The sequence below is a fragment of the Phodopus roborovskii genome, unplaced genomic scaffold (genome assembly GCF_943737965.1).
Source record: "Phodopus roborovskii unplaced genomic scaffold, PHOROB, whole genome shotgun sequence".
Classification (NCBI taxonomy): domain Eukaryota; kingdom Metazoa; phylum Chordata; class Mammalia; order Rodentia; family Cricetidae; genus Phodopus; species Phodopus roborovskii.
Window position 1 is genome coordinate 13,714,648 of NW_026126409.1, and position 24,557 is coordinate 13,739,204.

The following is a 24,557-nucleotide window of genomic DNA, read 5'->3' on the forward strand; positions in this document are numbered from 1 at the left end:
GGCCTGACAGTGTGGACCCTGGCTGTGTACCAGATGTTTCGCGAGGCTTTTGCCCACCCTATCTCCTAGTCTTTGTGATGGCTGTCAGCCTGGTGAGTCCACAGAACTTGTATCATGTGTAGCTAGTTATTCACCTTCTGGTTTGGTAAGAAGTAACCTAAGAAGCCATCCCCCAAGCTTAATGGATTCCCAGTGTGGATTTCAAACTAGCTGCGCTGAAAATATAAAGAGCTGTCACTGAGTCCCGTGAGTGCATTCTGTCCTTGGTTCTCATGTGACGTGGTTGCAATCACCCTGCTGGATCCTGGTATCATGTGTGCTGTTGCTCTTCTAGATGAGTGAAGCAGAGGTCAATGGGAAGTTCGAGTCAGTGTGTGAATCTGTCTTCAGTGAAGTTGAATCTCAGGCCATGGATGCCCTTGACCTTCCTGGATGTTTCCGGACAAGGAGTCACAGTTACCTTCGAGCCATCCAAGCTGGTTACTCCCAAGACGATGAATGTATTCCCGTGATGACACCCTCCAACATGACCTCAACCATCAGGTCAACAGCAGGTAAACAGAACACCCTTTTTCACCTACCTAGCAGAAAACCTACAGGTGTGCTTAAGATTTTTTCCTAGAAGGGAGCTGGCATACACCTTTACTCGATTATCATGTACCACATAATGGTATTCAGAATAGCATTCTAAAGCATTTCTTTCAAAAATAACGTTGCCTCTTTCTCAGGATGAAATCTATAAATTAAAACAATAAGGAATAACTTTCAGTAAGGTTTGGCAGACAGGAATGTAAGTACTGACATCTGGGCAGTACTTGGGTGTTAATGCCAATATTCAAGAGGTTGGAGTGAAGTCTGGGTGGCATGTGCAGTGGTTATGTATTGCAGAGCCCAGCCTCAGCCACTGCTGCTCAGCAAATCCATAAATGTGATTCATCACTACAAAGCCAGTCAGTGGTTAGTGTAAATCCCCTCATTGACTTCAGCTTGGAGGATTCAGTGTCAAAGTTTCCTTCAGCTCTTAGGGAAAGCCATATCCACCCTTTGAAGATTTACCACCTAGACCAAACACCACTGCCCACTAGCTTACTGCATGATCATTATTTATATAAGACAATGAATATACATGGCCCAGAGAAACACATAAAACACAGTGAGCAGTAAATGTTTGCCACACTCCAGGTGAAGGCTGAGGAAAGAAGCTGTAAAACATCCCAGTGTCAAAAAAAACGAGGTATTTCAGATAGCCTAAGATTCAAACTGCTGTGGTCATGTCAAATGGATTTAAAATATAACACTAAGAAGAAACAACATATTTAAATGATGTCAGGAGCCAAAAGTCAAGTAGGGGATATGGCAAGAAGGAAAAAGACCCCAGAAGATAGGGGTCAGGGTGCTCACAACAGGCTTCCTTGATCAGTGCTAATGTGAGCCAGGACCCACATCCCACACACTGCCAAATGGTGAACTGAAGAATGCAGTACATTCTGCACTGTGGTTTGCACTTCAGGAAGAAATACTTCATGCTGAAGTCTATAAGACGAATAAACTATTTCAAGTTTCTTTCCATTGCTTACCTTGGAGAGACCTTGGGCTTGTTCATTTCTCCGAGTCTGTTGTTGAGGTCTTCAAAGAAGTATTAACAATGAGTAAGGTATTTCCAGAGAACATGTTGAGTGCTCTTCTACAAAAGCAGTGGAAACTCGCTTGTTGTGGGATATTTGTACACTGTGTGAAGATGTATTTGCTTTGATTGGTGTAATAAAAAGCTGGACAACCAATAGCTAGACGTGGGGGGGGGGGATTATAGGATTTCCAGGGAGAGAAAGGAGGCATGGGGTGGAAACAGGAGGTGCAAGATGAAAGAGCAGTAATACCATGTGACAGAACATAGATTAATACAAACAAGTTCATTTAAATTATAAGGGCTGGTAAAGAATAAGCCTAAGCTATTGGCTGAGCTTTCATAATCAATAAGTCTCCATGACATTATCTAGGAGCTGGCTGGTGAGACAGAAAAAGACTTGTTACACTCACTGTCTTCTCCTGTGACCTAGTGGCCCCAACATAGGCTTCTCTGATGCACTGAACCATAAGCCATGGGCCTTGATGAGAGATAACCAATAGAACATGGTGCTCTATCCTCATCACAGCTTAGTGGAAAGCCAAGGACACAGCCCAAGTCCATGAGTTGAAGTAGGCCGAGCTATGGATGTCAACAGGAAGGAACAGTCATGGGGTTCTTGAGACTGGCATTTACAACTGTTGGTTCTTCTCTCAAGTGTCCCATGCCATGCACTTCTCTGCCTCATAGGATGCTGTTCATCCTCTACCAACATGGGAAGATAGAACTAATTAAAAACATAGGGAAGAAATGAGATTCACAATCGCTGCATTAAAAAGCAACCCTTAGAAGCTAGGCCATCACCCCAGCACCCAAGAAGCTGAGGCAGGAGGATTCAGAGTCAGAGGCCAATCTGGGCTAAATAATGAATCCCCACTAGCCTGAAGTCCTTGGTGTAAGTCCCTGTCTCAAAAAAAAGTAATAATAATGAAATCAAAAGGCAACCCCTTTGAAGAGAATTACTCAAGATCACTGGTGTTTGTTGAGTGCTCCCTACAAGTAAATGAACAATTAAGCATTTCATGGTCTTCAGAAAGGCGTTGAAACAATAATTATGTGGTAGAAAATGGCCTTGCTGTTTTTAGAGCTGTCATTATGGAGAGAATAGAAATAGAACAGATTTCACGGAGATAATATAAGAATCAGTACCAAAACTCAGTCTGAAGCTCTGATTTATGTACACAGTAAATCGTTTTTTCCCAGGCACACTGCACATTCCAAAAATCCCCACACAAAATAAATTTTTAAATGTTTCTATTCAAAGTTTCCAATGGATCTCAGCCTAGTTACTAAGTCAAACTCTCTTCTAGACTATAGATAAATATCAGCATCATGGGGGAAAAAAGCAGTGGGTCAGATAAGCACAAAGGTAGGCAGCTAGAGGAGTGCTGACGTCACAGGGTAGCATGGGTACCATTGTGAGAAGCCAAAGCTTGGTCACCGCTAGCCCCACCACTGCTGCTCTGAGCACAGTGACTGATGAGGATTTTTTCTTCACTCAAAAGATGCCATGTCCCGTGTCATCCAGCCTGGTTGATAAGATTTATGAACAATATCAGTCAAAGATCTTTGTTAATCTGGAAAAACAGAATAGAGGCAAAATCCCCAAGTCACAGAACTCACACTTAGTACTGTGTTGTAGACATCAGGTCACATAGCCCTAACAGTCTTTTTCCAGAGAACAGGGAGCCATGACAGCCATGGCCTTGTATTCTCCATCCTCCCCTTGCAGCTATACAAAAGCACAAGATGGCTTGAATTATACTCTGCTCTTCTCTGGTGTCTTTAATACATGAAAATTTGGGGGTGTCCTTGAGAGCCACAGAGCCTTTCTCAGCTCTTGGGTGGGCTTTTTAAAAAAACTCAGGAGTTAGGGTGCCAGACATTCATCTTCACACAAAATTTGGAGTGAATCAGTAGTGTCCAGGTCCTTGCCTTTCAAATTTGAAGAAGGGAGTTCATAGAAAGTGAGTTTTTAGGAAGCATTCTATTGTTGAGAGCTTAATAAAGATGACAGGAGAGATTCCACAGAGACTGGGTTACTACTGAAGGTCACTACTACCATGGAGTCATTAAAAGTTTACGTGATGGGGGCCAGGCGAGATGAGCCAGTCAATCTAGTTCCCTGTTCAACTGTCCAGTGTCTGTCAGTTTTCTGCCACACCCTCCCATGTGGATTCTGGGAAAGGTGTTCATTTAAGGGGAAAGATATTAAAAACCCAGGCCATTCTGACATCCCAAACCTCTAGTCAAGGCCAAACCAGATGTTTTTTAAACACTACTGATATCTCCTGCTTGAAGCAAGAGCAGGGTTATCAATAGAGCTAAGGACATTCATAGCTTTTAGTCAAAGATAAACTGCACATTCACAATTATTTTACCCTAAACTTCCTAGCCATTTCTCTCTCCTGTTCTCATCATCTCCCTGCCTTGTGGCTCACATGCAGAACTTACCCTCACCCCAGCCCGTGGAAACCTATAAGATAAAGGGCAGTAATGGATCAGAGTTTCCTGCCTCTCCCTTCATGGCCCCATTATGGCTGCCTATGGCCATGGTACTGTAACTCTCCCAGTATTCTGAAACCAAAGTATGTCTTCCTTCTGTGTCTCCCATCAAACTGCTCTTTGGACCTGAGCATTCAGGACCACACGTGACTGCTTGTAGACTTGATGTTGCCACCCTCCTAATATAGTTCACGTGACAGGCAAACCATATCAGCCTTCTTATAGGGTCATGCCTTCTGTTGTTAGTTATATTGCTACCCATGCTGATGGTGAGAGCTGAACCCCACCTTTGATCAGAACTGCCTGTCCACGAAGCAAGTAGATTTAAGTAACTTTATTCTCAAGTACTTCTTGGTTTTTGTAAACTGTTATACTAGCATTTGATGGCTACCTGCATTCACACCGGAGATTATTTTGATGAATTAACACTCTTCTATTGTCCAGGGGCACTTGAGGGGTGCAGCTCAGCAGTAGGGTGTTTATTTGGAGTACAGGGGGCTCTGGGTTTTGTCTCCAGAACTGAAAGGTATTTTTAAATAAAAAATACTTTCCTTTCAGGGTTCAAAAAAATCTACTTTCAAAAACATCTCAGAGTGATTGTTTTGAAGTATAAGATGCATTTAAACATGTTCTTTACAGAGGCTTGAAAAATGAAAGCTGGCAGTATTAGATTTTCTCACCTTATAAACATGTAAATCTAGAAGCCCCATGCTCAGGCAATAAATCAAATGTCAAATGTACAGAAGGGTGAATTACTATAGATTTTTAAGAACATAGTAAACAGTCTTAACTTAGACCCTTGGCAGGTACATGTCAATGTGCCCATCAGGTCGCCTCTCTTCTCACCTACAATGTGGGGTGCACGGAGTCCAACCCACCAAGCTTCACTCATCTGTCTCTGGGGCCCCCAGCGTACATGGAACACAGTGCTGGGCAGGATGACCGCCACCCATCATGCCTTTCATTATGAAGAGCAGTGGGTGTTGATTATAGACCCCCTCCTTAAATGAAGTGGTTTTGAAAACATCTAACTTCCATTTCACACTTGGTTTCTCTCTCATCTATGAAATGATTTATCAGGTAGATTTGCTTGTCTAAATGCTCATTTCACCCAATTTTTCAAGGGGAAGAATAACATTGGTACTGTGGAGGGGAGCAGTATAAAATTAGATGATAATGGTTTTTCTCTGGGTCAGAAATTGTCTCCACACATGTCACAACTAATTCTAGAAGTCATCAGAACCAAAGGAAAGCCACACAGGGATGACAGAGGGAATAGCACAGACCTACTTTATCTTATTATTCATATTTCAACAGTGACTTTTCTCTCCAGGGTGCATAATAACTCTGTTTCCAAGACAAATCTTCACTAACATACCAGAGGAAAAGCTATCCTTAAATTTTTGTCTTCAATATTAGAGGGAAAACTGTTCTCAATAGCATGAATGTTTTCTGTATTTCTTTGCAAAGTTCTCTGTTGTGTGAATACTAGGTCTTTACAGGTGGGTATGCCAAGTTTCTGGCCTGAGCATTGCTTGGAGCTTCATGACCTAGTTCCCAACTTCTTCACATCCAAGCACTTCTGAACAGAGACCATTGAGGATAGATCACACACAGCCACTTTCAAGATACAAAGGTCCAAAATAAAATAAAGTCATCTTACAAATCACAGAAAACATTATCCTGTGTTTAGATCATGAGCATATGAGTTGTGTGCTGTGCTCAGGGTGTGGACAACTTGCTTTGAACATAGAATCATCATGGGTCTGAGATTGTAAAGCCTGGGAACAGCCACAAGCAATGAACTAGCTGTCTATATACTCCTGCTGCATGTCAAGAAGATGTGTATGGAAAGCGATGGAAGCCAGAGGGAACTTGAGACATCATGACAACATTCAGAATCCCCAAGTTGCAGTGAGGCTGCCTGAAAGTTCAAGACTGAGTATTGTGAGTCAGTGTAGGGAGGCAGACAAATCTGAGTCAGGAGACCCCAGATGTCAGGGATCCAAAAGCACTACGCAGGGAGGTGGAGGGGGGTGAGAAACCAATATGGCAAAAAGGGTTTGGGGGCTATAGAACAGGTACTGTGCACTGTGGGTCAGAACTGACACAGTTCAGGGACTGTTTAGTGACCCCCCCCCCAGCAGAAGAGAGTTGCAGGATGAGTCAAGTCTTCCAAAATCTGTTGAATCCCTAACCTTCAGGCCCTCATCTTGTGACTAATTAGAGATGAGCCTCTACTGAAGTGATTAAGCTAAAATGAGATCACCTGGGTATCCCCTTATCCGGGAGGACTGGTACTTACTCGATGAAGAGATTGGGACACAGAAGAGTGGTCATGGGGACACAGGGAGGAAATGTCATCTACAAGCCAAGACCAGAGGACTAAGGAGAAGCTAACAATGGCACATTCATTTCTTGGTATAAGAAGAAATGGCTCAATGCTATAGTTTCTTGTGCAGCTGAAACTAATAGGAATAAAAGAGTTGAAAAGTCTGCCCTTGCCCTACTATATAGAAAGTTCTAGAGATGACTGCCAAACCTAATCATGCAGGTAAAAGGGACAAGAGGTAGGCATCACTGAGCAGCAGGAACAGCCTAAAGATGATGCTCCTGTGTAACTGGTTAGGTCTGGAATACACTGAAGAAGTCTTAGCCTCCAGTTCTGTTCCCATGAGACTCTCAAAAGGCTGCTGTCCAGGTGACATGGATGATGTCATCAAGGAAGAAAAATCACCCAGTTGTCAGATATACTTGCAGGAACTACAGCCCCAAATGGTGACAGACCAGATACTAAAGGAAACAGGATAGGAACTAAATTCAGGGACTGGCCTTGCTGGCCCACTGCTGCCCTCTTAAGTTTAAAGTCACCTTACAGGAATAAAAGTGCCAGGGCACAGAAACAGGATGGGACACAAGGAGCAGCTCCATCCTGAGAAGTTTCTTTAAGGTGTGCCATGGATTCAGGAACAGCTTGGAGCTTACTGCAGCTGGTACCCTCACCAAAGAGAGCCAGCGGAAGCCCAGCAAGGGGGGGTGGGGGTGGATCTGTGAAAGCTAAGACACCTCAGTTGTGTGACTTCATCCCACATAGAACACAATAACAGACCAAAGAAAGATTCCAGCCAAGCCTAGCTTGGTGAACCAGTGAATTTATTAGGTTCCTTATGGGGAATATATCTAAGGAGTTAAATTACAATAGCATGGATGAGGACTCAAAGGCAGATGCATGACAGAAAAGCCTACCCCAGCGTGGGTGACAGCTCACAGAAGCTGTGTCCCTGGAGCTCCCTGCATGACTCAGAGCTCAGCTAGTAGGAGAGGCCCATGTCTCCATCAGTCCTCACTGCTTATAGAGCTTAGGGGGAGAAGGGGGCCTCATAAATCTTGTGTTTCCAGAGCTTCCTAAGCCTTGAAACTCTAGTTTACTTTACTGGGTATTAAGACCATCCCTCCAGAACTGAACACCTAAGTTCATAGACAATGCTATCCAACGGCCTCTAATGGCACATCAAGGTTTGCCTAATACTCCATGACAAGTATAGAAGTCTAGAGTGGAGGGAGCTTCAGCTTCCAGGCATTGAGGGGAAGTCTGCTGAAGTAAATCTACAAGAAAAGGAAACTATAGACACTGGGACATGGGGCTACCAGAAGGAGGCAGGGCCCCCCATCATGACCCAAGATGCAAGGTTGCCACGAGATTCTGATAAGCGTGACGAGTTAGAAGGATTGCTAAAAGGCCCTGAACAGCATATGTCCACTGTAGAAAAGCACAGATCTCTGGGATCATTCTGTACCTCTTGCATAACTGCAAACCTGTAACACCAAAAAGGCACTGCGACTACTGAAGCATTAATGAGCAGGTATGCACAATACAAGCTTACTGCTGTGGCACGTGGCACAGCTCTGTGTCTTACAGCCACACAGACCTGTCCCGTAAGTAACCACTGTGGAGAGTCCATGTCTAACTTGGGTCTCAAGGTGACAGTCAAACACTGTTTCTCTAGGATCCAAATGATAATCTAAAAATCCCTCCTTGCTGTTTAACCTAGTGGAATCTCCTGCCTTCAGCAGCACCAGCCACATGGTCCTAAACTGTTTCTGTTGTCACCACCACTTTGCTGGCTCTGGCATTTTTATCCCTACAAGTAGTACCCCAGTAATGTTATTGGCCCACTAGATAAGCCAGCATCATGTCCCATCTCAAGACCCTGTGCTTAGTGACTGACATCCATACCATTCCCCATGTGTACAGTTCCATGTTATAGACATGGCAGGTTTTGGGTGATGATGTCTATCTAATTCAGTGTGTTTCAGGAAACATTCAGTGAGTGTGTGTATGAATGAGGTGTTCTATAAGTTGGGACAAGTGTGTGTGTTGCTGTTTCTCCAACACTGGACTTTAAGGACACGTTTTTCTTTTGGAAAAAATACACTCAGGACTGAACCCTAAAATTCTGTGAGGTCAGAGCCCACACTGTAAAACTCATATGTTTTCCTCCCGTCCAGACCACACCATCTGCCCTCACCTACAGCTTAAGTCCATGGTGAATCACAGAAGCTGAGGTGATGACCCCATGCAGAGGTCAGTTTAGAGTGTCCCTGTGGATGTCCACAGTGTGTCTGCAGTTGCTGTGGTCCATCCCTCAGCTCTTCAGAAAGCCTCCAGATGTTGTAATGAATTGAAACACAGATCATCTCTTTGAAATCTCTCCCATGTCTGAATGTAGAGAAATAAACTAAAGACTAGGGACCTGGCCTCTTTCTTGTGTCTGGCTCAGGTACAAGGCAGGCCCTGTTGTTAGGGCTACAGGTTAGCATGGCCTTCAGAAATTAATAAGAAACAAAATGTGACAGGGTGACTTGGGAAAGTCTATAGCTGTCATATGAGGAGCAGGCAAGAGGTTGCAGCTCAGGAGTCAAGCACCCATGGCCACAGGGCTTCAGACATTGGCTTGTGTGGCACAGCCTCAGGAGCTCAGAGGTTATGGTGATGAAAGAACGAATGTGCAAGAAGGTACCTGGCTGTGTTTCAGTGTGTTGTTGCTGTGATAAAGCCAACATAAGGAAGAAAGGGTTTATGTCAAAGTTTTAGGATTCAGCCAGGCTGTTTTGACCTTGTAACTCAGTCCACCTTCTTGGCAGAGGGTGCAGGGTAGAGCAGAATGTCATGGTGGATAGGAGGCAGACAGGTAGAGAGAAGTTAGATCTGAAGACAAGATACAGCATTCAAAGGCACCCCTCAAGTGACTCATGTCCTCCAACCATACCCCACCTTCAAAGAGACCATTCAACACACACCTTCAGTGGGTCACACAGTGATCAGAGCCTTCCTGCATGGCCTAACAGCCTCAACAGTACATGAGCCAAACTTTTAACATGTATGCCATTTGGAGGACACATCCTATCCAGCCCATGATGCTGGCAGAGTATCTCATGCTCATACCAGTACATGGTTCCAGAGCTGTACTCTGACCCCTGTCGATGGACCCTATAGGGGTCTCCCAAAGACTCTCCACACCCAAGCTTAGCTAAGGGAAAGTACATATCTCATTTGCTGGCTATAAGCTCCAGCTTTGCTCTCTCATCAGCAGTGAACCCAGAGGGCTAAATCCAGATGACAACCACACACACTTCAGTCACTGCAGTTACTACATCACCATTGCCAGGTCTCTCTCTACTTCATTTCTCACAAGATGCCCTTCACTCTGTGCCTCCCTCTGCACCTTCTCTTCTCTCTGGACCCCTCCTTCTACACCTCTCCTCTGTTAGTGATCTTGCATTCTCTGCGAAGATCAGGTGATGTTCACTGGGGCAGTCCTTCTCCTGGAATTATATTTCCCAGAAAGGCAGCAAACAGAAGAGGAGTCTGTAGTGGGATATTCACTTTGTCTGCCTCTGTGGCACTGACCATGCCCATTGGGGTGGAGCCAGCAGCGGAAGTGACTAGTGGAACTAGATCTGAAGAGGAGGCAGGAACTCTCCCTTGCTGGCGGGACGCAGGGAGGAGAGCATCTGGTGGAACCTGCTGGTGTTCATCTGTCTAGGTTGTAAGTTATTTCTCCCTGAATAAACATCTGTTCGGCCTAATTGTTTATCCTGATCCTTATTAAACCGAAATAGGAGTCCCCTCCCCCCGTAAACCTCCAATCCCTCCTGACCAGGGTAGTAGGTTTGTGAGGGAAATACATACAACTCCACAGAGACTTAGAAAAGCACAGAGGTCAAAGGCAGGGATTTTTGCAGAACAGCAGGGCCCACTCTAACTCTTGCCTCATAGTTGAATTTCAATGCAGATTTCATAGTAGCCTCCTAGCTGTAATATCGTCACCTCAGCCCCTTCGAAATGTCATGTTTGTCTCCAGAAAGGTACTAATTATTTAGGAGTCTGAGCTTAATTTGACTGAAATGCTTTTCTTTAATACAAAAGATGTGTGTTTAAAAGTTAGGCAAATGCTTCAAGCTAGATGTTGCGTCACGTGCCATCTCGTGGCAGACTGAAGGAGGCTATGATTCCACTGAAACCTATGTCTCAATAAAAACATTAATATAACAAAAGCTCATAGTAACTTCCTCCCCCATTTGACAGCCATCAGGAATGCTGAGCCCTGACACTCTGGAACTGTCGGCTGTTACTGATGGCAGCCAGGATACTGAGCTAAGGCAGACTCTTCTCAAGCCAACTTAGTGTTTCCAAGATTGATGCAAGAGTTGAATGAGACTGATTGCTCTGAAATTAGTCTGAGCCCCTTTGAAACGCCAGATGCCTAGAATGCTGAGCAATGCACCGTGACTTGGTGAATAGTTTTAGGGACTCGAGTTGTAAAATCTGTGCCGCTGTTGATATTTCCAGATGACAAAGAAGGTGGCAGTAAGGCAAAGCAAGAAAATAGCTCTGTATAAAGGAGTGGCTGTGGGCACATGGGAGGCAGCCCCTGTTAGAGTTGGCGGTGCCACTGGATTTATTCCACCTTGACCTAGTCATGTCAGCATAGCACACTATGTCTTTTCAACACACATCCTAGGGAAGCTTTGAAAAATACCAGGGAATCATCACTTAGAATACTCATACCTCTGTTTATCCATCTATTTAGTACTTATGTTTTGTGCCAAGTAAGGAAAGCAATAAGGAAAAATAAACAAATCAATCATATTAGTGTTATCACGGCCATGATTAAGAGCATTGGAGTTACCTGGCTGGTCCTGGCTGGTGCAGGTACCCACAAGGGGCACTAAGATCCAGGAGGAGAGCCCCAGCCCATAAAAATGAGCAAGCTCACTCATCTGATTCTGAAAATGCCAGTGTGTGCTTTCCTTGCTCTCTTTAGCCAAAGCTGACATTTTCTTTTTCATTGTGTTGATTTATAGCAGGTCATTACTTCACTGCCATTCTAATCAATCATACAGTTGATTGAATCAAATTCACAAATATTTACTTAGTATCTAATGTCCATAAGATACTGCAAGGATGTTCTGAGGAATGAAAGGAAACCAAATAAGATCTGAGACAGATCTGGAAGCTTCAGACATGTACAAATAAATTAATAATCATTACCTTCAGAAACATCTATATGAATGCTGGCTGGCTGACATTTAATCGTTTCCTGTAATTAATGTCAATTGTTACAAATTGTTCTAGGACTCACAACGTGGTTAAAATCCCTTTTGCTTATGCATATTTTAGGATGAGCTAAGATCTTGGATTGTAACTGTAAGAACAGGAGTGTTACCTCCCAGCCCCTTTCTGTAGATGTCCTGACAAGTTTTGTGTCAGCCTGACACAAGCTAGAGTCATTTGGGGAAAAGGCACCTCAATTGAGAAAATGCTCTCACTCTGTTGACCTGTGAGCAAGGCTCATGGTGCATTTTCTTGATTGCTTATTGATGTGGGAAGACCTGGGTCACTGTGAGAGGTGCCACTCCTGAGCTGGTGGTCCTGAGGTATAGAAGGAATCAGACTACACAAGCTTTGGGTAGGAATCAACAGTACTCCCCTCCCACATGGTATCTGTATTTGCTCCTGCCTGGAGTTCCTGTCCTGTCTTTCCTGGATAAAGGACTACAAGCTGTGAGATGAAATAAACTCTTTTCTTCCCAGGTTGCTTTTGGTCATGGCGACTTATAGCAATGGAAATCCTAAGACAGTGAACCATGGCTACATTTATGAGGATCCTCGAAGGCTTGCTTTCTTTGCTGTTGGGACTTAGTAGGTATGGTAGGTCATTAGCAGTGCAAGTCTGGATGCTTTTGGAAAGATGCCCAGGGCAGGCGCAAGGCCATGAGACCTATTACTAGTGCTATGAATCATGCATTCCTGAGAAAATTTCCCCCACAAACTCTTGGGATTGGACACTCTTGGAACATTTTGAGGACATGGCAGAGTTGCTGAAGACAAAGGAATGTGGCTCAAAGTCATGATCCCATTAGTTCTTACTGCCCATATTCCCATATGCTCCTCATATCCCCTAGGGTCACATTCTCACAGCTGTCCAGAACCCACAGACCATTCAAAGACCCAGCATTTGCTGCAAATCAGGACTTGATATCATCTCTGGCTTTCCTAGATGTATTCAGGACCAGACTCATCCCAGATACGCCTGGTGAATTCAGATAAGGCCTTCATCACACTGTGTCCCTGATTGTAGATGTAGCAGGGGCAGACATGTGGTTCCCAGGGCAAACAGCTCTTTGGGAAAATGTCCTGTCACAGTCTTTGGAGCCACTGTCTGGCCACCAGCTGCTTAAATATGTGGCTTGTCTTCTCTATACCCACTAACACATGCATAGAACTCCTAAAAATGAAGTCTCTGCCATATCAAATAGCAAGGGACTGGGTTGGTGCTCATCAGAAGCAAAACTGTTTTTGTGAGAAAGCAAAACGATGAGATGCTTTTCAGCGTGTGACTACCTCAAAACAAGCTAGTACCACATCTGGACAAATGTTTATTAGTCCCTAATCTTCATATGGAACCTAACTCTTCCTAAAGCCAACAGGCCTACCCAGCTCATGTTGTAAAGCCATCTGGTCAATAATTAATCCCCTTTTTGCCTTGAGAACAAAATGGTTTCCCTCATCACATCTCCACTGGCAAGGAGTTTTGGAACTAGGGAAAGTATATGTCTTTCTTTCCTTAATAATTCTATTAATCTAGGACAGACTGGGCAGTAAGTCAAACCTACACTTAGCAGGGAAGACAAGAGAAGATAGCATGCTCAGTGCTTGCCACAGGTTTGGTGCAGTAGTATCTGGACTCTTCAGGGTATTCTTCATCCTATGATGGATAGCTCACTAACCTACTTTATTAACCATCTCTCTCCTCCACTAGGATATGAGCACAGTGAGTCAGGGATTTGTTGCAGCTGAATTCACAGTGCCTGGAATAGTGTGGCATATTATAGAGATATACTAAATTTTTGTGGATTTATTTAATGAATGAATGAATGAATGTGATTACTCTGTCTCTGTAGACTTGTATAAAACTATAGGTACTATGGGGTTTTTTGGTTTGGTTTTTTTGAGACAGGGTTTCTCTGTATTGCTTTGGAGACTGTCCTGGAACTAGCTCTGGATACCAGGCTGACCTCAAACTCACAGAGATCTGCCTGCCTCTGCCTCCCAAGTGCTGGAACTAATGGCATGCACCACCAACACATGGAATACTATGGGTTTCATGAATGAGTTTTCTAGATGAAGAGGATGGAATATGAAGAGAGGAAAGAGAAAAGAAAGGAGAGAAGACATGGTTTTATCCTGTCTGTAGCACCCAGCATACAGTAGGCTGCCCTTGTATGTTGGGATTTGTACACTGATTAGCTATGGGTAGGCTACTCCTGTGTGTGGGTTTCTGTAGAAATTATTTATAGTTAATTATGAAATTTGCATCTTTGTTTCTATATACCCTGGAGTTAGAGGCAGATTTTCTTAAATAAAGAATAGCATTTGTGACATAACGAGAGCCAGCTGGCAAACAGCACAGAGAGCCCCTCTGATTGTGCAGCAAATTGCCACTTTGGCCCATACATCATGCCTCTGGGCTCCATACCCAAGCAGAGCTCTGATGAGTCACTGTCTCCAGAACTCCCTCTTCTGCCAAGGCACCCTTTGCCTGGGCCAGGGAGGGGATGGTCTTTATAGAGACTGAAAGTACAGTGAACCTGCCTATCCTGTGAAAAGCTCTGTGGATTTTTCACAGTGCTATAGTGAGCAGAGAATTTTAAGCATATGAACTTCTGTTGCCAAGGAACAGGTGGAAGGTACAAAACATATTCACTGTGAGAACACTCCAGATCTGCATGGAGTTCGTCTTAACACTTAATGTGGGATGAGAGCAGCAAGAGAGCCATGACCCTTCACCTTTCACAGTGAGGTGCCTGTAGCCATGATGCCTGTGATGTCTAAAGACAGCCACCCTCCAACACCCATACCCTCATTCTCCTAACAGCTATGGACCTCCAGCCCACTTCATGGCCATGCTTGGCCAGCTCATAATGATGGCATTTATTGATTCACCTAGGCCTTGAGGATTCTCAGAGGACTGCACTCCAAGGACACCGATTTGTTGTCACAGCTGACATCAGCTGCCTGCCCAGACAGTCTCAATGAGGCAGAAGGCAAATCAACACTTGCCAGTGTTGTAGGAGGAATCAATACCTCTATCTTCTTTTTCATTCTGTTCACCTTGAAATTATGACAATGCAGTTCACAGTGTCTGCTTGGGGCCTAAAAACAGACATTAGTTAGTATACGTTAATTTTACTCTGCAACATCATAATAAGTCAATATGAGCTGGGTCTGCCCCTACAAGAAGCATTTGCTTTATTGTTCATGAATTCTTTATAGAAAGTCATCTCTCCCTTAATTAAGAGACATTGATATCTAGATACATTTACCTCCATAGGTCAATAGCACCTGTGAACTTAAGCCAGCAAAGAACCATATATAGAATTAGCCTTCCCTCAAAATCCCAATGAAATAAATAGAATTCCAGAATCACTCCAGTAGAGACTCCGATTATATTAAGAGTCTGAGTGAAACTAGTGTTTATGAATGTGTGTGTGTGTGTGTGTGCACAGATACACACTCTAAGAAAAACAACAGGGCTAGCCACCACACAGTTCAAAATGTGTCACCAACACATCCATGCATCCCCTCCCCAGTTACAGTTATTGATTTATGAGTTCCAACTGGGTTTATTCTTTCACATGTTCCCATATATGTTTAAAGTCTTCATGCACACTGAGTGTCAACCTTAGGGCTTTCCACGTGATCACCACTATGTGACATCCTCGTTTCTTTAACACAGTCTCACTGTGTAACCCAGTCTAGTCTCTCCTTGTTACCCTCATCACTCTGCTTCCTGCGTGGTGAGATTACAGCATGTGCCATTATGCCTGAACCTTAACTTCCCACTCCTAAGAAACCAGGCCAAAGTTGTATCTGAACAGTAGATTTGGAAGGGAAATGACATAGATGGCTTGTTCATTTTAACTTCTGTTTTGCAATGGTGTCATTACAACAGGTGTCCCCTGTTGGCCAGCGATGTTGATGAGGTCCCTTCCTGGTTACCTGGCCCTTAGTAGATTCTATACATTAAAAAAAAAAAAGAAGAAGAAAAGAGAAAAATTACTTGGTTCTTTTCACATCACTGAAAGGAGTTCAACTCCCATACAATCACTTGCTGTGTGGTGTGATTGATTTGCAGAGACTTCAAAGGAAAACAGGAAGTGTCTCCACAGCAAAACAGCTGTCATCGCCTCATTTCCCTGTCTGGGAGATGCTCAGCACTAGTTACACTATAATTTCTTGCTAATTAGCACATTCTAAACAGGCATCTTAGCTGCTAACCCTCAGTGTGGCCCCCAAACTTTCATGGCCACGTAATTGTTTTAAAACTTTAGGGAGACCATTGTGTAAATGCATGTGGGAAGTGATTTCAGTCTCTCAGTTGATTTATACTTATGTTTTGAGACTAACATTAATTAAAGTGTCAAAGTGTCTATAATCTTTTTATGTCAGTTTTTTTTTCCTACAAAGTTTGGTTTCTCTGGTTTCTCTTCTCATCTAGGCAATCTTGGGCTTGATTACTGTAATTCTTTTTATGCTGCTGTACTTAAAGGTCTAATTAAGAGAGTGCTGTGACTCAAAGGGTGATGTGTGCATCCAGATAGAAGGGCGATGCCCGCCATTCACACTGCGCTCTGCTTCGATAATATATTAGTGCTTCACACCACACAACACCAGATTTTAAATGTCCTTATTGGCTTACAAATGATGTTCTGGGTTTGAATTCAGAAATGGCCTCCTGGAGTTGGATGTATATTGATAATTAAATATACTTGGAAAGTTAGAACATGTCACTGTCATAAGGGAAGGAGAATGGGGGGGGGGGCAATTTGTTCCTTTTTATTCAAATTAACATCGTTCCAATAAAGGGGGTTGATTCAACTGCCCTCTCAGACCTCAGCTAATCCAATATGAAGTTTGTTTGTAAGCAGGTGCCCCCATGGAGTGTCACTGTATACATATTATGTGTCATATTATGCATGCTGGTATCCCTAATGGATGTACACTGCATGTGTGTGAACATCCTGAGTGAGCCATATTGGTGTGGGGTAATCCCCAGTGGAGGCATGCTGTATGTAGAGAGGGTGTTCTTCTGGCGCTCTGTGTGTGTGTGTGTGTGTGTGTGTGTGTGTGTGTGTGTGTGTTTGGAGGTATCCCATTAATAGCATGAATAGAATTTTCTTGTGATTGAATTTCATAAATACACATATGGTAACTTGGTAGTAATCTCTGAAGAAATAAAGGATTTGAACCAAGCTCCAGGTTGCCATGGTATCTCTTCCTGCTGCTCACTGAGGATAGGGATCATGAGACGAATTAGGTGACCATGGCATAATGACTACTCTTCTGAGTGCTTAGCAGTAACATAGACAGGCACAGGGATGGAAGGGGTTAACTTCCCCAGGGCCACATCACCACATCCTGTCATATCTGTAGAAAGGATGATGTACTTATTCTTCTGCATCCTTGGGGCTGGAGCAACACCATAGTAACTTGTTTCCTGTGTAAGTTATTTTCTCCTAATAAACTCCATGTCATCTTACTGGACAAGCATCCTGATTTCCACGCCCATAGGATGATGTAGTTATCCCTCATAGCTCTGGCAGGGAAGTGCATGAAGCTTGCCTTGCCGTAGATGCTTTGTGGATACAGCATGCTTGAGGGATGGCTCAGCTTTGGTCTAACAAGTCATGACTTGTCTTTTGATCCTGATTCTACCACTGTGACCACACAGAGGTAAACTTGAGATATTGAACAGAGTGTGTCATTTTCAAAATGCTGAGCAATTACAATAATTAATTCAAGACATCAGAATCATAAACATATTAAACTGTATCAAAGCAAAAGTCTGAAGCACCACCAGGGTCGTGGGCCCTACAAACATGCCTCCTGAAAGCAACAGCCAACAGCATGATCCCCACATGTAATTTCTGAGGACACCACGGGGATGATATTCATGGTTTCAGGTGGGTTGGACAAATACTCAGGCCTGGATTGACTGTGGAAAATTAGTAATTACACGGTTTTGCTATGGTATAGTTGACTTCCTAGCAATTAAAAATACATATATTTGGATTGACTTTCAAAAAGGTTTAACAGGAAACCTTTTAGAAAGGTTTAACAGGTAGCTGAAGTAATATGTGTTTTACTTCTGCAGCAAGAAGGATCTCTCTTCAAATGTTCTGACTGTAACCAGTCAAGGCTATACCCCCACACACACACACACACACATACATGCTGCATTACTGGCTGCAGGAAGACGTTACCTCTGATCCCTCTACATAGGCATTACAGCCCAGCTGGAGTCGGTGACATACAGCCTCAGGCTGTGCACAGACACAGCTCTCAAAGCTGCCAAGGGTTTTTTGGTTTTGGTTTTGGTTTTTGTTTTTTGTTTTTTTGGTTTTTTTTTTTGTTTGTTTGTTTGTTTTTTTTTTGTTTTTGTTTTTTGTTTTTTTGTTTTTTTGTTTTTTGCTTGTTTGTTTGTTTTTCTCGTCACTCATAAAAGGTCATGGCTCCTGCCTCCCTGCTAGAGCATAGCAAGGCCTTCTCTGAGTTTGGCAGGGAGAGAGGTACCTGCTAATTCATTAGCTTTGTGGCTCCAATTCTACAAAGACCAGGTTCAAGATTCCTATCTTTACCCTGTAGCAAATATGTCATCAGTGGGGAGGCATGTGTTTGGTTTCTCTGGGTTCTCTGAGGACAGTCCTCAGAGTCCCTATAATTATGCTGCCAATTTGCTAAAGGATCATGAAGCCATAGTGTTTTGGCTGCTGTATTTTCCAATGTTGTTTTTTACTTAAACACACTCAAAGACTTCTGCATTGTGAATAGGGGGTGGGGTAGATAGGATGCTTTCTTGAATGGGTATAAAGTTGAATTTGAGTGTTTTCTCAAATTTCCTGGAAAGGCCAATTGCAAACAACTTTCACTTTCTGGGAGTTCACCAGATAGGAGGTTTGATATTCTCCAGCATGGTGTCAAGATAAATGTAACTGATAGGACAGGCACAACTGTTTAACTGTGTTGATATGTGTGTGTGGAGCTCCCTGATTTGACTAGACCCCAAAGTTCCTAGCTACATCTCCCAGGTTCTAAGATTGCAAGGCATGCTCCCCTGCACCTGGACTTTTGTTTATATGGGTACTAGGGGATTTAAACCAGGCCCTCATGCTTTCCTCATGGCAGGTGGTTTCCTCACGGAGACATCTCCCCAGCCCTGAGTGCAAATATCTGATGCTCCTTGATTCTATGTTCCTTACCATCAGCAGCTGCAGGAACATGAGATTTCCTAAAATCAGTATGCCTACTCTGAGACACGGAGCTGCATGGACTCTGTATGCCACCAAGAGCACAGGCCACAGTCAGGCTCCATGTTTTCCATGTGGCTCTGATGGCTTTCTGTCAGTCAAGCAAGACAGGAATGCATCCAGGAAGGATAAACCCTCCCTTCTACACACAAACCACATCAAAGTAGCAACATGAGGATAGCTACCTAGCTAGTTTCCAGTGCTGTTATAAGGACACTCTTAAGTCAGTGGTTCTCAACCTATGGGTCACAACCCCTTTGACAAATTTTCATCTCTAACAATTATTTACATTATCATTCAAAACAGTACCAGATTGCAGTTATGAAACAGCAAGAGAAATCATTTTATGCTTGTGAGGGTCACCACAACATAAGGAACTATACAAAAGGGTTGCAGCATTAGGAAGCATTAGGATCATTGTGCTAAGTATGCTTCCCAGGTGGGCCTGCCATTCTTCCTGTGAGTGTGCGCATGTGGTATTTGTGCCCTAAGTAAATAAACTACAAAGAAATTAAGGACATAATGAAGAGAAGGCTCTAAATGGACTGTGGCCTCCTTGGATGGATGAATGTGTTCTAGTCCAGTCTTCTCAAACTTGGCAAGACCCATGCTGACCAATGTAACCAAAGCTGAGAGCCAGGAGGCAGTGTGATTTTCCTATACACATGTGTCCCTACACTTGACCTCAGAGCAAAGTCATATAGAAAGAGAGTGATTGGCTCCTCTGAGGTCCTCAGCCCCATCAATTTTGACATTTGGAATAAAGAAGTCCCCATGGTGAAGTCGATCTTAGTACCCCTAGTGTTCAGAATCATCAGTAGGCCCCATCTGGGGTGCTCTGACACCCATCTATATCCTCAAAACCATCACCAGACACTTCCAAGGTTAGCTAATTGAAAGGAATGACATGCACACCACAGCCATACACAACTGTTCTCCCAACACAGAAGGATGGGAAACCCATCCAGAAGGCTCCATGAAGACAGGGCCCTGCTTGCCTACAACTTGAATGAGTACTTTAGGGCCTTCTCTGACCCACTCAGTGACCCTGCCATGAGACATATCTGCTATATGCAAATCCCACTTCAGTTCACAAGTAAGAGATGCAGAAAACTTAGAAACTGTGGTAGCCTACAGATATGTACTGTCCCCTCATATATATGTGAAAGGTGGGTCCTGGCTTGGCCCCCATGTGTCTGACAAGTTGGACCAGTCCCTCACAGACAGGTCACTACATGTACACTGGTGCTTTCTTCTAACCAAGCTTAAATCTGATCAGAGACCAGAATCCAGGCAAGGTACACCAATGCCAGCCACTCTATGGAGACATTGTACTGGAGACATTGTACTGGGAACTGAGATTTCTGTAGGTCTGAATTTCAGACACAGATTCAGGCCATCCACATCTCCCCCAAAAAAAAAAATCTGTGCAGCCCTTTGGAAAAGCAATTATAGACCCTGATGTCTAAGGCTTTTAAACAAGGCTCTCAGAGTCCAGCAGATGGCTTCTGCTTGTTTCTGTCCAACCCCTGACAAATGCTGGAGCCCTACTCTCAGAAGCTGCCAGTGACCACGCTCAATGAATCCATATGGGAGAGCCCCGCTCACTCAAGGCTCTTCTTATGTGTGTTTGAGTGGATGACTCCCTTTTCACACTGACCTCTGAAGCTGAAACCCATCACAGAGGTCTTGCCATTGCCCTTTATATAGCTCCTCTGCTGTCCTGGACCACAGCATTACCCCGTGGAGATTCAGAGACGCCAAAGGCAGTGCCCACCAGCAGTGTTTCTAGCCACTGCCAGCCTCTCTACCCTGATCAGTTTCCTATCTACACCTTGCCTTGTCCAGCAATCACACATGGGAACTTGCTGTATTTTTTTCCTTGTCCCCCAAACATGTTCTGAATTAGTTTTAAAATGTTTAGGTTGTTGCCTTTTACCATCATTATCTGAGAAGCACAAACACCAATTCTCAAAAATTTTATAGACAAAAAAAGAAATCACCTTTCAAGGCATGTGGCTTTTCTCTGTCTGTGTCCCATGCTGAGCACATAGCATTCCTATTTTAGAATTAAGCTCCAAGATCCCTTTGGTTGCACTGTGGGTCTTCAGCAAATATGGGCTGAAATTATGTTCCATCCATGGGGCAGAGAGGAAACCCATGTCACTGTTCCCCAGATTATAGAGTCCAGACTCCAACAAATGGTCATCAGTAAAGGGGAGAGTAAAGGGGGCTGCCAGTCATTGGTGGAGGGGTTCAGGAAAGAGCTGGGGAGACAGGAAGAAGTAGAATGGGAAGATAGCATAGGTGGTGCAGGGAGGTCCAGAGAGGGTGGGGACAGATGTGGGACAGAGCAGTGTTTCAAGAGTCTGAACATCCCACCTAGCACATGGACCTCAGAGTCTGAGACCAGAGAAATGAGGGACAAAAGAGATACCACACCGATGTTTCCATCAGTCACACTTCAGAACCAACTTAGTGTGAGGCAAGGGAGAGCTGGGATTCCAAAAGGCACCCAGAAAATCTCCAAGGGGGATGCCATTCCATGGGGTGAATCACATACAGAAAACGGTGCTGCGGGCAACAACATGGGCTTTCCGAGTTTGGGAACCCAGGACCTAGGGAGTGGAGGGTGAGGAGTATGAGTCTTGGGTTATTCATGAAGGAAGTAGAGGATGATGTCGGCATTGTGGAGCAAGACCCCTTCCATGTCTGTTATCTGAATCTGAATCTGAAAGAACATTTTCACTCCCTAAGTGATAAAGCTCTTTAGAGAAAAGAAGAAGAAAAGGGACTTCAGGTGTCTCCTCTGGGGCAGGCAAAGCTCAGCCTGGTTTGTGGTACCCATCTCTCCACCAGTTTCTACCCTGAAACTCTTCCCACCACTTGTCAGCCTGAACATGGTGCCATGATAACCTCACTTCATTTCATTTGTCAGGGTTAAATAATAGCTACTCATTATGAAGAGTTTTCTTTAATACAATCAGAAGAGAGAAAACTGCCAATATTGTCACTCAACGTAAGTTTGACTGACACTGGTTTCTCACACCAGTGATTCCCTGTGTGTGCATTGTATTCTTGTCTCTGAATCAGGGCTCTGCCTGCTTTCCTCACCATGACCTCTGTGAAGTCAGTGGTGTTGAGTGATCTGATCTGCCCTGCACACACACACACACACACACACACACACACACACACACACTTCTAACTTGCACTGCTGGATACTTAGGTCCTTTTATAATTTGTTTTTCTGTCATTACATATATATCCACACAGATATCTTTAAGCACAACAGGATCTTGTCCATTTTGCCTGACTTTCTAAGGCCAGATGCCCAGAAACAGACTACCTCGGCTGTGAGAAGTGTTCACGTCAGAGCTATGGACCAGCTCCATGGAGGAATTTAACTAGTTGATCCTTCCTCTCTTATAGCTGTCTCCTACACAAATTATAAGAAGACGCCTCCCCCGGTGCCTCCACGGACCACCTCCAAGCCTCTGATTTCAGTGACAGCCCAGAGCAGCACAGAATCTACACAGGATGCCTACCAGGACAGCCGTGCCCAGAGAATGTCCCCCTGGCCCCAAGATGGCCGTGGCCTCTACAACTCCATGGACAGTCTGGACAGCAACAAGGCCATGAATTTAGCTTTGGAAACAGCTGCAGCTCAGTGCCATGCCGCTGATACTCAGAGTGGCTCCACAAGGACCAGTGACAAGGCCATCCTGGCATCCAAGGCTGAAGAGCTCCTCAAAAGCCGCTGCTCCTCCATCGGAGTCCAGGTAGTTTCCCCTGACCACCCTCTCTGTGCTGGCATAGGTTGAATCAAAACCCAAGTCACAGCCCCGAGTCTGTTCCCCCTTAACAGAAGCAGGACAGCAAAGGCCGAGAGGCCACATGGGCCTGCTACAGCATGACAGACCCCAGAGCAGAGCCCACAGAGATGAGACTCATGTCCTGCCCCAGTACCTAGGGAACCCCCAGAGGAGCTGTCCTCAGGGCTGATGGCTAGGTAGGTGATTTGGATAGGTTCTTCAGATGCCTATAAAGGGGGTGAGGGGATGTTGTCACAGTGACTTATTGAAAACCTTTAGGTCTTCAAAGAGTGTTGGGAATAAAGAGGCAAACAGAACCAAGTGCTGTGGTGTGAATTGAGGGTAGCCAACTGGGACTGTGTGGGGCTGGGCCATTTCTCACACAGCCATCTGTCCCAGGGATCTCTACATATAAGAGCAGCACCCTATTATTAGAGACCTTGCAGGAGTGCCCCACCATCCCGTTAGGCCTACCAACCTAGCTGGCCTTGCCACTCGCCAACTGACTGACTCAGGGAGCCTGACTTAGGTGTAGGGAAGCACTCTTAATGCGGAACAGGGGCCTGTTTCACAAATGGTCTCAGGTGACCTCCTCTAAGCCCTAGTGGACATGGTTGCACAGGCCAAGTTTCACTGAGATAGTTTGCTTCTTGCCTTTTGTATCTCCACTCAGCCTGTATCTGGCAGGTTTTAAAATCATAATAATTAATTTTCCACACACACACATACACACCCTGCAAGGAGGTACACAGAGCTGGAAGTGATAGCCCCATACAGGACTGGGGGGCAGGCAGAAACCAGGGGGGATGTCAGCCCACTGGCCTGGGTCCTCGAGCCAGGTCTCCACACTGTGGCTTCATTGTTTTGTTTAGGATTCTGAATTCCCTGATCATCAACCCTACCCAAGGTCAGATGTAAGTATCCAACATCTCCAAATCCAAGTTCGCATGAAGTTTTTTTCTCTCTTCTTTGGATTCTTCATATGACTGCTCTTGTCGACCTCTCTGTCCTGGCTCTATGTGCCAGGCACTCTGCTGGGTGCTTCACACTGTTGCACAGAACCCTGGCCAACCCTTAGGAATAACTCAGTCTGAACCCCAGGGAAAGACACAACCTGCAAGCCTGAGGGGGTCTTAGAAACTGGAAAAGTGTGAGACATTCACCATGTCTCCATCTCTAGTGCAACTGTGGTAGAGAGCCTGTGTTCTCCAAATACACCAGGACACATTCACTACCAGGTATTCAAACTCTCCCTGCTATTCTTCGCTACAGCTGTCTACATGTGTCCCACCCAAAGTCTCACCTCTGTGTAGCTAAAAGAGGTGGGTGCAATTTCAGGAGCTCATAAAGAGGGATCATCATGGGGCTGGAGAGATGGCTCCGTGGTTACAACACTGCCCACTCCTCCAGAGAACCCGTTTAGTTTCCAGCAACCACATGGTGTCTCACAATCATCCATAATGAGCTATGGTGCCTCTTCTGTCCTGCAGGGATACATGCAGGCAGAACAGTGTGTACATAATAAGTTAAAAGAAAAAAATGGCTCATCGTGCTCTAAAGAGACACAATACTCCTCCTAGCTGGCCTGCTCCTGAACTCACACAGGCTGTCTCCTCCTCACAGCTGGATCCCACACACCTCTGGCCAAGTCTCCTCCTCTGTGAATGTTTCCAGGCACTCTCCTCCCTCACCGTGTTCTCTGGAGGCTGGTTCCATGCCTCCTGCCTCTTGGTACCCTA

General features: G+C 44.5%; 1 protein-coding gene across 1 annotated transcript in view; it reads left to right on the forward strand.

Moving 5' to 3' along the window:
• Positions 1–24,557, forward strand: part of Dlgap2 (DLG associated protein 2) — a 654,093-nt gene that overhangs the window by 606,306 nt on the left and 23,230 nt on the right. Inside the window, exons 8-10 of the mRNA XM_051182070.1 lie at positions 335–554; positions 22,436–22,785; positions 23,691–23,732. Coding sequence (XP_051038027.1) covers positions 335–554; positions 22,436–22,785; positions 23,691–23,732 — 612 coding nt within the window. The remainder of the gene's footprint in view (positions 1–334; positions 555–22,435; positions 22,786–23,690; positions 23,733–24,557) is intronic.